Source organism: Ornithodoros turicata, chromosome 2 (assembly GCF_037126465.1).
Source record: "Ornithodoros turicata isolate Travis chromosome 2, ASM3712646v1, whole genome shotgun sequence".
Classification (NCBI taxonomy): domain Eukaryota; kingdom Metazoa; phylum Arthropoda; class Arachnida; order Ixodida; family Argasidae; genus Ornithodoros; species Ornithodoros turicata.
Window position 1 is genome coordinate 134655354 of NC_088202.1, and position 13228 is coordinate 134668581.

A 13228-nucleotide genomic window follows, 5' to 3' on the forward strand; every position below is an offset into this window, starting at 1 on the left:
CGACCATTATGTCGATCATTTATTCCACCTCGTACGTAACAGGTTTTTAACCTCAAACACAAAGGTAGAGCGAACATACAACAGGGACTACCTTGGCACGTTCCCTATTTGATGACAACACACATAACAGGTATGATACTATGCTAAATACATATTTACTCTCTCCTAACACTATGTAGCATTTAAACATTTTTTTTTAGAAAAAAGCCTATATGGCGTACATTTTTGTATTGCGCTGGCTTTCTTTTTAGGCCGAAAGAAAAAAAAATAGCAATCCCTTGTTGGAAACTCCTCACTCGGGGCTCACCTGAAAGCGCTCCACTCTTTCCAATTGACATCTCGGCCCTTAAACCAACATTTCAAAAGTTAGAGAATCGATTTAATCTAATTAACTAATTAGGTGCAATGAAAAAAATACTACGATCCACGACTGCCAACAATATTCAGTTGGTTTCATTTTCGCAGGGCACTCTGCAATCAGTATACCGAACAATCAGTACAAATACACAGGACACCCTGCACATTGATCATACGCGGAGATCTTAGCAATCAGGTCCTGGCACCGTCATAACTACTCCTAGGTTGGGTTAAATGGAGTGTCTGCGTGATTGCCTCGATCGTCTCTCTCTGTGGTGTCATCCACTCCACTCTCCGGCTTGGGGTGATTCTGTTCTCTTCTTTGTTGATCTGCCTCTGCTTCAGCACTGCGAGAGAGCTTTCGATGTCGCTGGATGTCTCCGGATGCGATGTAGTACATGCCATCTTTCAGCACGAACCCTTGGTGATTGGGGCATTGCGAGTGACAGCCGTTGTCGGGCTGTATTTTATGTTCGACCCAGTCGGCGCCCAGGGCTTCGTCTTCTGGAGTCATTCGTAGAGGGATGAGTATGTTGATAACCTGAAATTTGAGCACACGAGTTAATTGATCGTTTAGACCTTCACACCCTATTTTAAGTAGTAGTATAATAATTAACTGCTAAGAAAAGTATTTTTAAAGCGATATCTTTATAGGATCAACCACCGTTGGAGGTAGGCCCGTGCGTTTGCAAGGTCACGCGACAGTGCCACCACCACGTGATCGCCACACTGTTTCCGTTACGCTGAAATTGTGCGAACGCTACTGTAGATGTGCAAAAAGTGAAAATAAACTTTGAATGACTTTTCATACAAATTTAATAGCATTTTAAACCGGCAATATTTACCGCCAACGATGACCCTATAAAGCTACCGCATTGGCACAAAGCCCAAAGATGCAGCCAATTTTCGTTGCACGGGTTGCGACAGTTCTCTGCAGGCTGAATGTAAGAGACGGTCACTTCCATCGACCTGAACCGGCAGTCCAAACTTCACAACAAACGGAGCCGCAGACGCGTGTGAAGTTGGCAGCGTGAGTATCGACAGTGACGCAGCTTTTGCAATCACGGCATCGCCTCCGCAAACTTCCGGTGTCCGCGGACAACGCCACTGGGAGAGGTCGTGTGCTTCTGACAACCAATAGGAAAGACCGAAGCTCTCGCTTTTCTGACGTCCTTGCAAAAAGGCAGTGTGCTCACGAGTCTCTGTAACTTCTACAACGCCATGTAGGAATACAGTCATGTCTCGGTTATCCGGACACCTCCGGAGTCCTCCCTTTTCGTCGGGATAACGAATTTCCGGATAACCGGACCAAGCAAACTTACGGAGAAATGCGAAAAATCTGGAAGACCTCTTTATAGTTACAGAAAAGAAAACAAGTAAGAGATTAACGATGAAAGATGAAAGTCACTGAAAAGGTTAGCCAGCTGTAGGAGTCGAACCCACATCTTCTGGATTGCCGGTCCAGGGCTCTACCAATTGAGCTAAGCTAACACGCCTTCTCAGCGACTTCCAGGGTGCGCCATCTGAAGGGACAAACCAGCCACTCTCTCTCACTTATCCTTCTTTCACTCCTACATTTTTGCTCACTCACTCACACACACATTCATACGACGGGATCGACGCAGGCGGCAACTGTTGAACATGAGAGAACTGATGTTCTGAGGCTGGAATGACATAGAAGGGACAAACACATACAAAGCCTCAGTTTGCCTAAGAAATTAACGATGAAAGATGAAAGTCACTGAAAAGGTTATCCAGCTGTAGGAGTCGAACCTAACCTAACCTTACCTAACCTTTTCAGTGACTTTCATCTTTCATCGTTAATTTCTTAGGCAAATTGAGGCTTTGTATGTGTTTGTCCCTTCTATGTCGTTCCAGCCTCAGAACATCAGTTCTCTCAAGTAAGAGATTGTTATTGCGAAGTGAGCTGCTTGAAATCAGTAAACACGCGTGTGACAGAATTTTGGTCATAGCCACGGCACCCGCTGCGTCACCCTGCTGTTCAAAGAAGAGTAATATCTCAATGAAACTTGGTGCTTTGCACATGTTACTGTCTTTTTGCAAACGCCTTTAGCATAGGCCAAAAGACAGGCAATGCTTTCAGACGGCCTGGACATCGACGTTCACATGAGGATTTCTTGCGTCCGGTGGGGTCCTGCAGCGTGAGCGGGAAAAACACCGCACGACATCATGATTCATAACGATAACTTAATTGTGATTGCTGAGCTTGGCCCGAACACTTTTGTTACACATTCCATTCCTTCTTTTCCTTGTATTATGACGAAAACCGTGTTCCAGAACGCAAATTTCACAAGAGACTCATGTCCCATGATATATAGCACAAGTACCACCGTTGCGGATGTGCTGAAGTATCTATAGTGACTTGTACTTCCCCTACCCCGCGCCGCAATCGCATACACACCTTGAGGAACAGAAATGTGACCAAAGCGCTCCAGGTGGCGATGCAGGTGCATGTGAGAAGCTGAATTCCAAGAAGACTCGCCCCGCCACCCTTGAAGAGTCCTTGGCGACGGTGTCGTAGTCCCTTATCCGTGTGTCTGCTGATGTCCATGAAGAGTCCTGTAGCCAACATGCCCCACAGTCCTCCTATGCCGTGAACTGCGATGGCGTTGACTGGATCGTCGATTCCAGCGTAGCGTCGCAGCAGCGATGGCATTCTGCAGGTGCACAAGCCACCTATGGCTCCGATCAGGAGGGCTTCCCACGATCGGAAATATGCCGAGCCAGCTGAAACGTTGCATAACAACGTCACTTGCACTTGCTTTGTGATCTGAGCGCGTACACTGCGTTATGTATCCCCGGTACAATAGCTGTCTTTCAGATAATCCCCAAGAAATGTGAGCCACTCCCTGCTTTGTTTCCACGGGTCATCAAGCTGCAGACCATGTATAATAATAATAATAATTATAATGTGATAATAATAAAATATAATGTTCGCCTGCACAAGTGTTATATTTCTCCCATGTACTACCTCAAGGCCTTTATACCGTAACAATAGTAAAAATATAGGTTTTGCGACAAAATGTAACAAGCCATGCAATTACCAAAAATGTATTCATTGAAGAATGTACCATTGTTAATTGGAATCGTCTTGGCTTAAAACAGTGCACGGTAAACGGTACTGGGCAATCTGTGGCCTCTATGGGTCTCTGGCAAACTGCTGGCATAGATGACATACTACAGATAGACCTCGATCACTATCGCATAAATCTTCACCTGAAACGGCATCTGTTTAACACACTGTGAATACCTTCACGACAACTAAGGGATTTATTCACGGTGAGCACCCCAATTTGCACGAAGGCTGAAGAATATTCGTACGTGTCTTCACATGCACGTTTGCAAGGTGATCTCAAATGAGCCACTGAACAAGGAGTATTAAGGCGAGAACTTTATCCCACGTGATTCCGCCTACGGAACGCCCACATGTGCCTATTTTTAGCCAGTTTTGGGGGTTAGAAGAAACGCGTTACTGTAACTAAGCTACTTTTTCGGTGACATATGACTCAACTCGTTTCTTTTGAGCTCCAGTAATTTATTGAGAAACCCAAGTAACTTGGGGGTAAGTTCCAAGTTCTTTTTGTTTGATTCTGGTATACAAATATCGCAAGCTGCATCCTCTCTCTCTAAAGAGACGACAGCCACGTGCGCGCCGTCGCACGTGCACGCGCGTGTGACTCCGCTTTCCTGTGGTTGTACTTTAAACGCTAAAAATTTGCTGGGTCCCTGGCCACATCCAGCACACCAACACTCTGACCTCAAGCCTCTCTTCACCTTTCTGGACACCACAGGACATCCATCCTTATTGTGAAGGGGCTCATTATTTCATTCCCCGCATCACCACCAGCAATGGGGTAGACTATCACCCCTGGTGATGAAACTCTCCACTCATCATCTCGTAATAAAGTTGTTGTTTTTGTTGCTATAAATTTAATGCCGCTTCGTAAGCAACGAGCTTTTGAAAGGCTGAAGTACTTCCATTTCATTGTCAACAAACGGATCAATTTAAATTCCTCGTTATACTTCAATTTTGCGGGACGTTCTCCACTGCGAAGTGCGCACTTGCTGAGTACCGTACCCTTCAGCCCGCTCATAGATGTGTTTGAATACAGTTTTCTTCCCACTCACCAAAATGTTTATGGAATTGATTATTCCATCTCGCCCATAGATTGAGAAGTTACTCATCAAAAAGAACTCGTTACAAGTTAAGTTACCGTGTACAAAATGTAACTAAGTTAATAACGAAGTTCTTCAGCCTGAAATGTAACTCGCAGTTACTGAGTTACTTAAAAAAAAAGAACGAGTTACTTCCAAGTTACTTCGGACAGAAAATAGCATTACGCAGGTGCAGCGTGCGTGAGCAGTTGAGTTAGACCTTGAGTTGCCTACGTAGGAGCGCAACACGCTTATATCGTTTTCGTTTATGTCCAACAATAGACCTCTCCCTGTTTGTAAACAAATGACGTCATAGTGTTCGACAGCGCCACAAATTTGGGAATTGAACTACGCTCGAAGCTGGAGGTGAACAAGGTCGCGCCCGAAAGCCACGTACGATCTTGAGGGGATTGCGATATGGCCCTTAAAGGGACGCGACCCTCGGTCCTGCTTTTCTTTCAATGGTAGGCAGCGAACAAGTGCCCGTTCGTGGAACCCAGCCCTCTCCTTCCGATCTGTTTCGGTTTCAGTCTGTCTACCAATGCCATGATGACGTTTCTCTGGTAGAGGTCTATTTGAACGCTTTGCTCCCCTTACTCCCTGTGAGCGCACAATGGTTCATCTTCATTTCAATGGCAGCGGTTCTTACTTCCTCAATAAAATCCTGTAATTGATTGAACATTACGTTTTATGGCAAAAAAATGCCATGAAGGTACTGGAGAGAAAGCAAGAAAATATGTGGACGTGAGTGAAAAGCGAGTTAAAAGTTAACTTAAAAATTGGAACTTAACTTTGGTAAAGTCACCTGAAAAAGGAACGAGTTCCTCTGAAAGCTACCAAGGCGCAAAAGTACCGAGTTAAGTTACAAGTTACCAAAAAAAGGAACCTAGTTACGGTAACGAGTTACTTGTAACTCGTGAAAGTCGTATGGTGAAATCAGAGTTCGAAGTAACGAGTTACTTGTAACTCGTTACCTCGAACTCTGATTTCACCATATTGCCGCTAGCAATGGGGTACAATATCGCATCGGCGATGAAACTCCTCAATCATCATCATCATTATATAAAGTTGTTGTTGCAATTGAATTATTGGTGCTAACAGGAATATCCCACTGCCATAGCCTTAACAAGGCAGCAGTATGTGTAAATAAATAAAATTCTGTTTTGGCTGTGCACTCAGATGACGTTTATCATAGCGACGAGCTGTGTATTTATAATGGCAGAGGGCACTGTGTACCAAGATTAAAATTTGGCGCAGTACTACGAAATGTTTGTAGAAGACAACTCATGGAACCTAAACTTTCAGTGGCTACATTGTGCTCCGTTGAAGAACCTGATTACGACATCAAAATCATCAAATTGCCTCACTAAAGAAGCCCATAAAGGTACACGTCTTTCGTGACATCAAATACTGGTATAGTTTTCGTATAAATAAAGCTATTTGCATAAAACGTCTTGCTATACGCCCGTTGTGAGATGAAGACCTCAATTAATTATTGAAAGGTCAATAACTAGAAAGTCTATATTAGGTAGCAAGTATTTGTATTAGTAACCCGTTACTTTTCCAAAGTAGCTTAGGAACTCAAAGTTCATTTTCATTACCTGTAATTTCGTTAGTAACTTAGTTACATTTTTTGCACATTAACTTAACTGGTAACGAGTTCCTTTTGTCGTATAACTTTCTCAACTCTGTTTTTAATGTTTGCCTCCTTGTTATATAGGCGCTGCGCTGCAAACTCACCTGTTATTGAAACAAGAGCTCCTAGAATAGACACTATCATCTCTTCAATGTCGAATTTTCGATGCACCAAGTAACTGGGAACACGCAACAGAATATGTTAAAACCAATATAACGAAATGCGACGAGCGAAACGTACGTTATAACCGTTCCAACCAAGCCACCTCCAATAGAGGAGTTGATTGTACAGACAGCGGACCTGAAAAAGGAAAGAGAGCACCGTTCATGTTTCACATGTATCCGCTGCAGTTCCCCTAGCGGCGTGTACACAAAGCCTATTGGGCCACACCATATAACGATCCTGAGGAACGCATGTTTTCAATTACGCACTGAAACTCTGCTCGTCTTATCAAGTTCGTAAAGAAATGTCGAAGGGAAAAAGTTTATGCTCTTTGTGTGTCGCGAACAATTCCTTGGTGGTTGTCTGTAACGTGTTCTATCTATATGACCACGTAGTGTCCTCAAATTTTAATCTATGCTCTGGACTATGCTTTTATCGCTTGTTTCGATGAAACTATACTTAATAAATTAACATTATGGATGCCAGTTTCACATTTTAACAGAGCTGCCTTCGAAACAAACGATTCAATATTACAAAACTGCCCCCCAGGTTTTACACATACTCGTATTGTGCGCTGTGCCTACTGTGCGTCTGAAAAGGTACTGTTTGTGGGAAGTGCAATCTCACCTTGCAGCGAAGTGCCACTTTCCCTTGCTTATCCCGAAAGTACTACCGCTGTTGAACACGAGCAATCCCCACCTGCAGTGGAAGTTGTTAGCGACAATGTCATCACCATCACCTCGCAGACCCGTCATCATTATCATCATCATCGCCACCATTGTGGCGGCAACCCAGCAGTAGCCCACCATACCTACAGCTAGTGACGCAACGCGTAAAAGCAAATAGCGCCACGCAAGCCCTGGAGTTCATCGGGCATCGTGGACGAGTAACCATGTAAATCGTCAAGGAAGATGGTGTCACTAATTTTGTGGCTCATCTAATCAGTCAACAATACAGCCATCTTCCACGAACTCTTAATTCAGCCCTTTACTACCCAAAAAGCCCCAATAAACATGTCTTTTCTTTCTTCAACTCTCTTGCTGATACGTTCCTTCATCTCAAGATCTCGTCTGCCTAATCCGGTATGTCAGGTGCCACGTCGTCTTCCCATTTATGTCTGACATGGCTCAGTCAACAGGATCAGCAAAATATTCATAGGGTACCAAGGCAAGATCATTCCCTTTTCTTCGTAATTTGGTCAGTCAGTTTTTTTTGGGGGGATTTCCCGAAGACCAGTTTTGAGTTAGTTACCTTAGTTGTCGTTAATTTGTGAATGTACTGTTTACTGTAACTGCTTCCCGGATTTGTCTTTTGTGCAGCTGTAACCCCTGTAACTGGAGGGCGCCCTCCAGACCCCCCCCCCATCTGTAGAACCTAACTTAATCGGAGGTGATTTAGCCCATTTCAACGACCCTACCTTTCACAAGACGGCAAGTTTCGAATCCTTTAGGCTTAGCATTCCCGTGTTTCTCCTGCGCTCAAAGTGAATGAGATGGGGTTGTTTAAATGCATCTAAAAAGCTTCTTGTCCACAGAGTTTTATAATTCCTACATTTTTAGATTCAGTATATGATCTTCTTGCACTTCTATACAATATTTACTTTCCTGACCGTTTCACTAATTTTTCAAAACGAGTGGTTCAGATACGGAACTACACCCTAAACCTCTGTCTTGCCTTTCTTCAATACGCCTGCTGATTCGTTCTTCCATCTTAAGGTCTCGTCTAGCTAAGCGGGTAAGTCATATGGAGCACCCCTTTTACGCTTTTACCATCGCCGGCCGTCCCCGACAAGCGGGGCCACGTCTCCTTCCCGTGTACGCCTGACAGGTACCCGTCAATTGTCTTTACAAGCTGCCAGAAGCAATATATTGGATCCTCTTGTATACGATTAAATATGTTTAAATACGTTTGACCCTCTTAAAGTCCGACAACGGAATAAATTTCGTGTCTTCAGAATCCTACCGATTTTTTTGCCGTGGCGATCCACGTGCCTCACGTCGTATTCTCCTCAAAAGTTTCTCTCTATGCGACACGGATATCCTCCGACAAGTGTGACGTTACTAACTTTTACTTTTATTACACACTGTTATTCACTGACGGCTTTTATATTTTGCACACTGAACCTTCGAGCGAGGTTGATTAAAAAAAAAAGAAACATAAAAGATATATCATTCTTTCATCGTCCGTAATGGTCCTCTTTCAAATCTATTCTTTTCTTCTTCTCTGCCTATTCCATTCAATTCAATGATTAAATAATGGTACTCACCACAGTGTGAATGTTCCTATCATTGCGTTGGTTGGATTTCCCATCCGAGGCTTTCGATGCCGATCCCAGTCGAGCCTCGGTCCTAGCGTCACCGCAGACACCAAAGCAGAAACGCCTCCAAGCAGGTGGACACAAGCAGCTCCAGCAAAGTCGATGGCCCCAAACTTGTACAGAAACCCGTGAGCACTCCACACCCACCCCGCAGAAATGGAGTACGTCAACGTGCTCAAAGCAGACAGGATACAGTGAGCGTTGAAGTTGGTCCTTTCCGCCATGGCACCCGACACTATTGTAATGGCGGTTGTCGAGAAAGACAGCTGGAATATGAACATGGCGAATTCTTCGCCCATAGCTTCGGAGTTCGCATCGAGGAAGAAGGAGCCCACTCCGCAGAATGGGTTGGTGCCAGAGCCACGGCCATTTTGCAGTCCATACCCGATGGCCCAGTAGGTGAGGCCTCCCAGAATGATGTCTACGGCATTCTTCATCAGGATGTTAACCTTGTTCTTGTTGGACACGAGGCCAGACTCTAGGAGACCGAAACCTGTGCAAACGCCGTGTCTATTTTCAGCAGTAACTCGAAGATGATAGGTGTGTGTGTGTGGGGGGGGGGGGGATATGTTTATTAAGAAAAAAAGAAAGGAAAGGTTAGCCATGCAAAGAGCCGGCTAGCTATTCCAAAAAAAAAGAAAAAAGGGGGAAGGGGAAAACGGAAATAAGTGGTACTACATATTGACAGGCGCGATGACATATTCTACGATACGGCAAAGCACTACAAGGATTTTCTTCTTTCACTACGACAGACCCTACAGGATTTGAAATCTTCATGATGCACGTACGTAAATCGCAACACATCCCTTATCACCTTCAATCTCACCCGCCGGCAGCAGCTTGCTTTTGGCAGACTGTCATCTCTCTCATATTCGTTCGGTACCGCTACACAGTCTTAGGGTTCAGCCCTTGCCCTGCGTCTTTTCATGACCTATATATTATGCGCCTTCCTTCTGCGCTGTCTTTTACTGCCGCATTATTGGCTAGCAACGCTTGGATTCTTAGTAGTCGTTGCTGGGGCAGTGGAACGTCGATGGGTGAGAGCAGTACTTTGGCCTACCCAGTTGCATAAGTCAGCTAAAGAATGTCATACATCAGTTTCTAGAAAGGTACCAGCAGCGGAACTTGAACCCACATATCGATTTCCTACCAGAGCTCCACCGTGCTAGCTATCCTCTAATTAACGTACCAAGCCGTTTTGTCGATTCCGTTTGTCATCTCCTTTTGTGTCCTGCACTATGGGCATTATCGACACTCCTCGAAAGCTGCCGCCCAGTACTTTGCCCGGAGGCCCATCTGAATGACGCCAGCTTTGCTACGCAATATCTCGTTGACGTATGGATGGCACTGCCCATAGAAGTAGGTGTAGGTAAGAAATTTCACACTTTCTAGTTCTATTATGATATAATGGAGCCTCACTTATGTGTCGCGTCTTACTGTCGATAAACGCGAAATTTTTGCAGGAAACGCGGAAACAACTGTAAATTGGTGTTCGGACAACCTGTACTGTTTTTCTGGACAGCCTCGCAGTGCCCTCCAAGGCATACCAGAATCTTTTGGGATCTTGCTTCTCTTGCAATTAAATCACAAGTTGTCATCGGGAATATACTGATATAGACAGGCGTTTTTAGCCCCCTTTGGATGCGCTGAAGTATACCAAGGTAAATGGTGCTTAGCACGAAAGAGCACTTGCATGGTCAAGCTCATACGGTCACCCCCGCCACCCTTTCCCGCTGCCTGGAGCTTTTCGGGCACAACCAACTGACGCTGGCCGCACTTCTTGGCCCCGTGCCTCAGCACCAATAATGGGCCGTCACAAGTGCTCTATTGCACTTTCTGTAGTGCACTGGCCCAGCCTCCAAGCTCTGAGATGCGCGCTCCAGGAGTCCCACTTTTTTTTCTTTTTCTTTTTCTTTTTTATGGAATAGCATGCCGACCTTGGTCTGGCAGACATTTCCTTTTAGTACGTGTATATCCCCCCCCCCCTTCATACGGTCTCGTTTGCACTCCGTGAATCGTATACTGCGTGCACGGACACGTCTACAATAAAGACGCCTAGAGCTATAGGCTGGACTAATATTGGGCTCTGGACTAACTGAAAACAGCCCGGGGTATTGCAGATGTAGCAGCCTCGTAAAAACAGGCGAAGAACGATTTTATTTGATGCTGCACAGCCCGGGATCTACTCCCACACGACTAGACAGATAAGTTTATAATGGGCAGCGTGTCTGTCGACTTTTTCGTTTTTTTGTTTTGTTTTATCGTCCCTCCTCGTTCCCTTTATTGCTTTAGAGATATTTAGGTTCGCGGTTTCATTACAGTCACTGGTGCGATGTTGAAAGTTTGTTGACTGTGTGGACGGTTCACGGGGTCTACGCGGATTGGTGTATATGACCTTCTGACTTCCCTGCCTTTAAGAGGTGCACTTCAAGTTATATTGTTTGCATTCATATGGACTCGCGGTTCTGAATAAATAGAGACCGTTATTATAATTTATTTATGTTAATACTATTATTATCGGCGTTGTGATAACACTGAAAGTTACATTTTCGCAGGATCACATAAACAAACTGAACACCTCTTTGACACGAACGCGTATCTAAGTAGATAGTAACGAATCAAGAAAGTAACATTTATCAGGGGCATCTGCCACTTGAGTGTAAGACGGCACGCCAGAACTATACGCATGAGGGAGCCAAAATCGGCGGTGGATGCTGGTCATCATGTAGTACTACTAGAACTCACAGTTGAAATATTGCTCCTAAGCTGCAAGGCTTGCCATGCACAACACACATTATAGCGCATCACAACAAGAAATTACGTAAGTACTCACCCGTTTGCATGGTAAAGATGACAAACGATGACGTCAACACCCACGTGGCATCTTTTGGCTCCAAATTGCGCGGGTCCGTGATCATGGCGTCACTCGCTATTGACTCGGAGCCCTTTCGAAAGCCTTTTTTTCTCATCTATGGAAGTGCGTCCGTCGCTTTGTATCGCACTTGTTGCAGGGCTTCCCGCTCTGTCGATCGTTTCACTCGGGAGAGGTCGGGTAACCCGTGGAAGGCTTCGCGCGCCTTTTAACACACCAGAAGTGGCCGGGATCCCGAAAATATTTGTTCAGCTCTGCCGTCGAAGAGTGACGGGAAATAGAACGTGAGTGGTTTCATCGGGGGAAACGGGGCACAAAGGGAGGCACGAAGAGCGCCGCTGAGGAAGGAGAACGGAAGCGAAGAGCAGGAAGAAGGCGTTGCTGCAGGTGTTTTGCAATATAGGGAGAGATGGAGTGTGGGCTTTGCATCATTTATTGAACAGCTGGCGTCCCTTTTTGCGTCACATATTTATGTAACCCTAATGTAGGTGTCTTTTGTACGTAATACCTCTGCCTCCTGCAGTTAGAGCCGTGTGCAATTCATGTGCACCACCGTCAATGCCTGTACTCGTTCTATCTGTTCTTTACGTTTGCCAGCCTGCTTGAACTCCTCTGACCTCAGAGCTTTTGACATGAATTCGGAGATGTGATCTTCACAGCACAACATCTCCGGTGGCTAGGGTTGCCACCAGGCCGGTATTATACCGGCACGGCCGGTTATTTGCTCGCTCTGCCGGTTGCCGGTAGGAAGGTGATACCGGCAGCCTTTTGCCGGTATTTGTGGCTGGTGCTGTTTTCCTTCCAACGTTCCACTACAGCTTGAATAGATCTGGAGCACAGACCCGACTCCGTAGTCGTCAGTCGTTTTCTTAGTTATTTCTTATTATTATCATTGTTGTCTTGAGCCAGTACGCTCGTTCTTTCTCTCTCTCTCTCTGTATATTCTCCACCTCTCACTTACTTTCTCTTCCCCGCGAACATTTCTCCCTTTCCCTCTATTCCACCTCCTCTCCCTCAACCGGTATTTTTCACTACGAAAGGTGGCAACCCTACCGGTGGCCGACCGGATGAACTACCATCACCATCAGTTACGACGCACCCGCGTGTGTGATATCTCATTTTGCGTGTGTCATGTGTGTGTGCGTGTGTGTATGCCTCATCCTTTGCATCATCATCCCAATCATATATGGTCCCACATGCATTGAGGTATGGTACCGCAATTGTTGCGGTGAAACACCTCATGTCATCGTTATTCACGTACTTCTTCTTGTTGGACCATTCCAGCCGAAACCAACCAGAGGTGTAGCTGACCCTCTTAGATTTCACCGAAAAAAAAACGTTTTTTTTTTTACCTTTACCTATTTTATTTTTCACGTTTTTTTACTTTTTTTACCTTTACCTGAAATTTTTACCTGAGCTACTCTCCATAAAGTAGCTTATGAGCAGAAATCTCGGGCTCCTCCGAGAATGCTAACTTGCCGAAATGCTAACTTGATCGTAAACTTGTCCCTAAACGCGTCACCGGATTTTGTTCTCGTTCCATATGCCCTTCGGGAAGCTAGATCGACCCTTCCCCTCTGACACACCAGACGAGGAAAGCGCAGAAATGACGTCTGTATGCGCCAAAAGGACGCGCTGAACGGGCAACACTTTTTCATGTTTGGGCGAAGTTCGAGGCGGTCCCAATGCTCAAGAAAACAATCTTGAG

The 13228-nt window shown here is 45.2% G+C and overlaps 1 protein-coding gene across 1 annotated transcript; it reads right to left on the bottom strand.

Moving 5' to 3' along the window:
* Positions 1-577: 577 nt before the first annotated feature.
* Positions 578-11784, bottom strand: LOC135386452 (putative ammonium transporter 3). The gene is made up of 7 exons (XM_064616357.1): positions 11482-11784; positions 8598-9141; positions 6959-7030; positions 6410-6469; positions 6274-6347; positions 2780-3105; positions 578-898 (listed from the first exon to the last, which is right to left on the bottom strand). Exons 1-7 carry the CDS (start codon positions 11615-11617, stop codon positions 578-580), a joined length of 1533 nt encoding a protein of 510 aa, XP_064472427.1. The 5' UTR covers positions 11618-11784.
* Between the last annotated feature and the right edge of the window lie 1444 nt (positions 11785-13228).

Coding starts and splice junctions, on each gene's coding strand:
- LOC135386452 (XM_064616357.1), bottom strand. CDS start 11,617: ATGAGAAAAAAAGGCTTTCGAAAGGGCTCCGAGTCAATAGCGAGTGAC. Junction 6,348..6,409: donor TTGGTTGGAACGGTTATAAC/GTACGTTTCGCT, acceptor GCGTGTTCCCAG/TTACTTGGTGCATCGAAAAT. Junction 899..2,779: donor TCACATTTCTGTTCCTCAAG/GTGTGTATGCGA, acceptor CTCAAATTTCAG/GTTATCAACATACTCATCCC.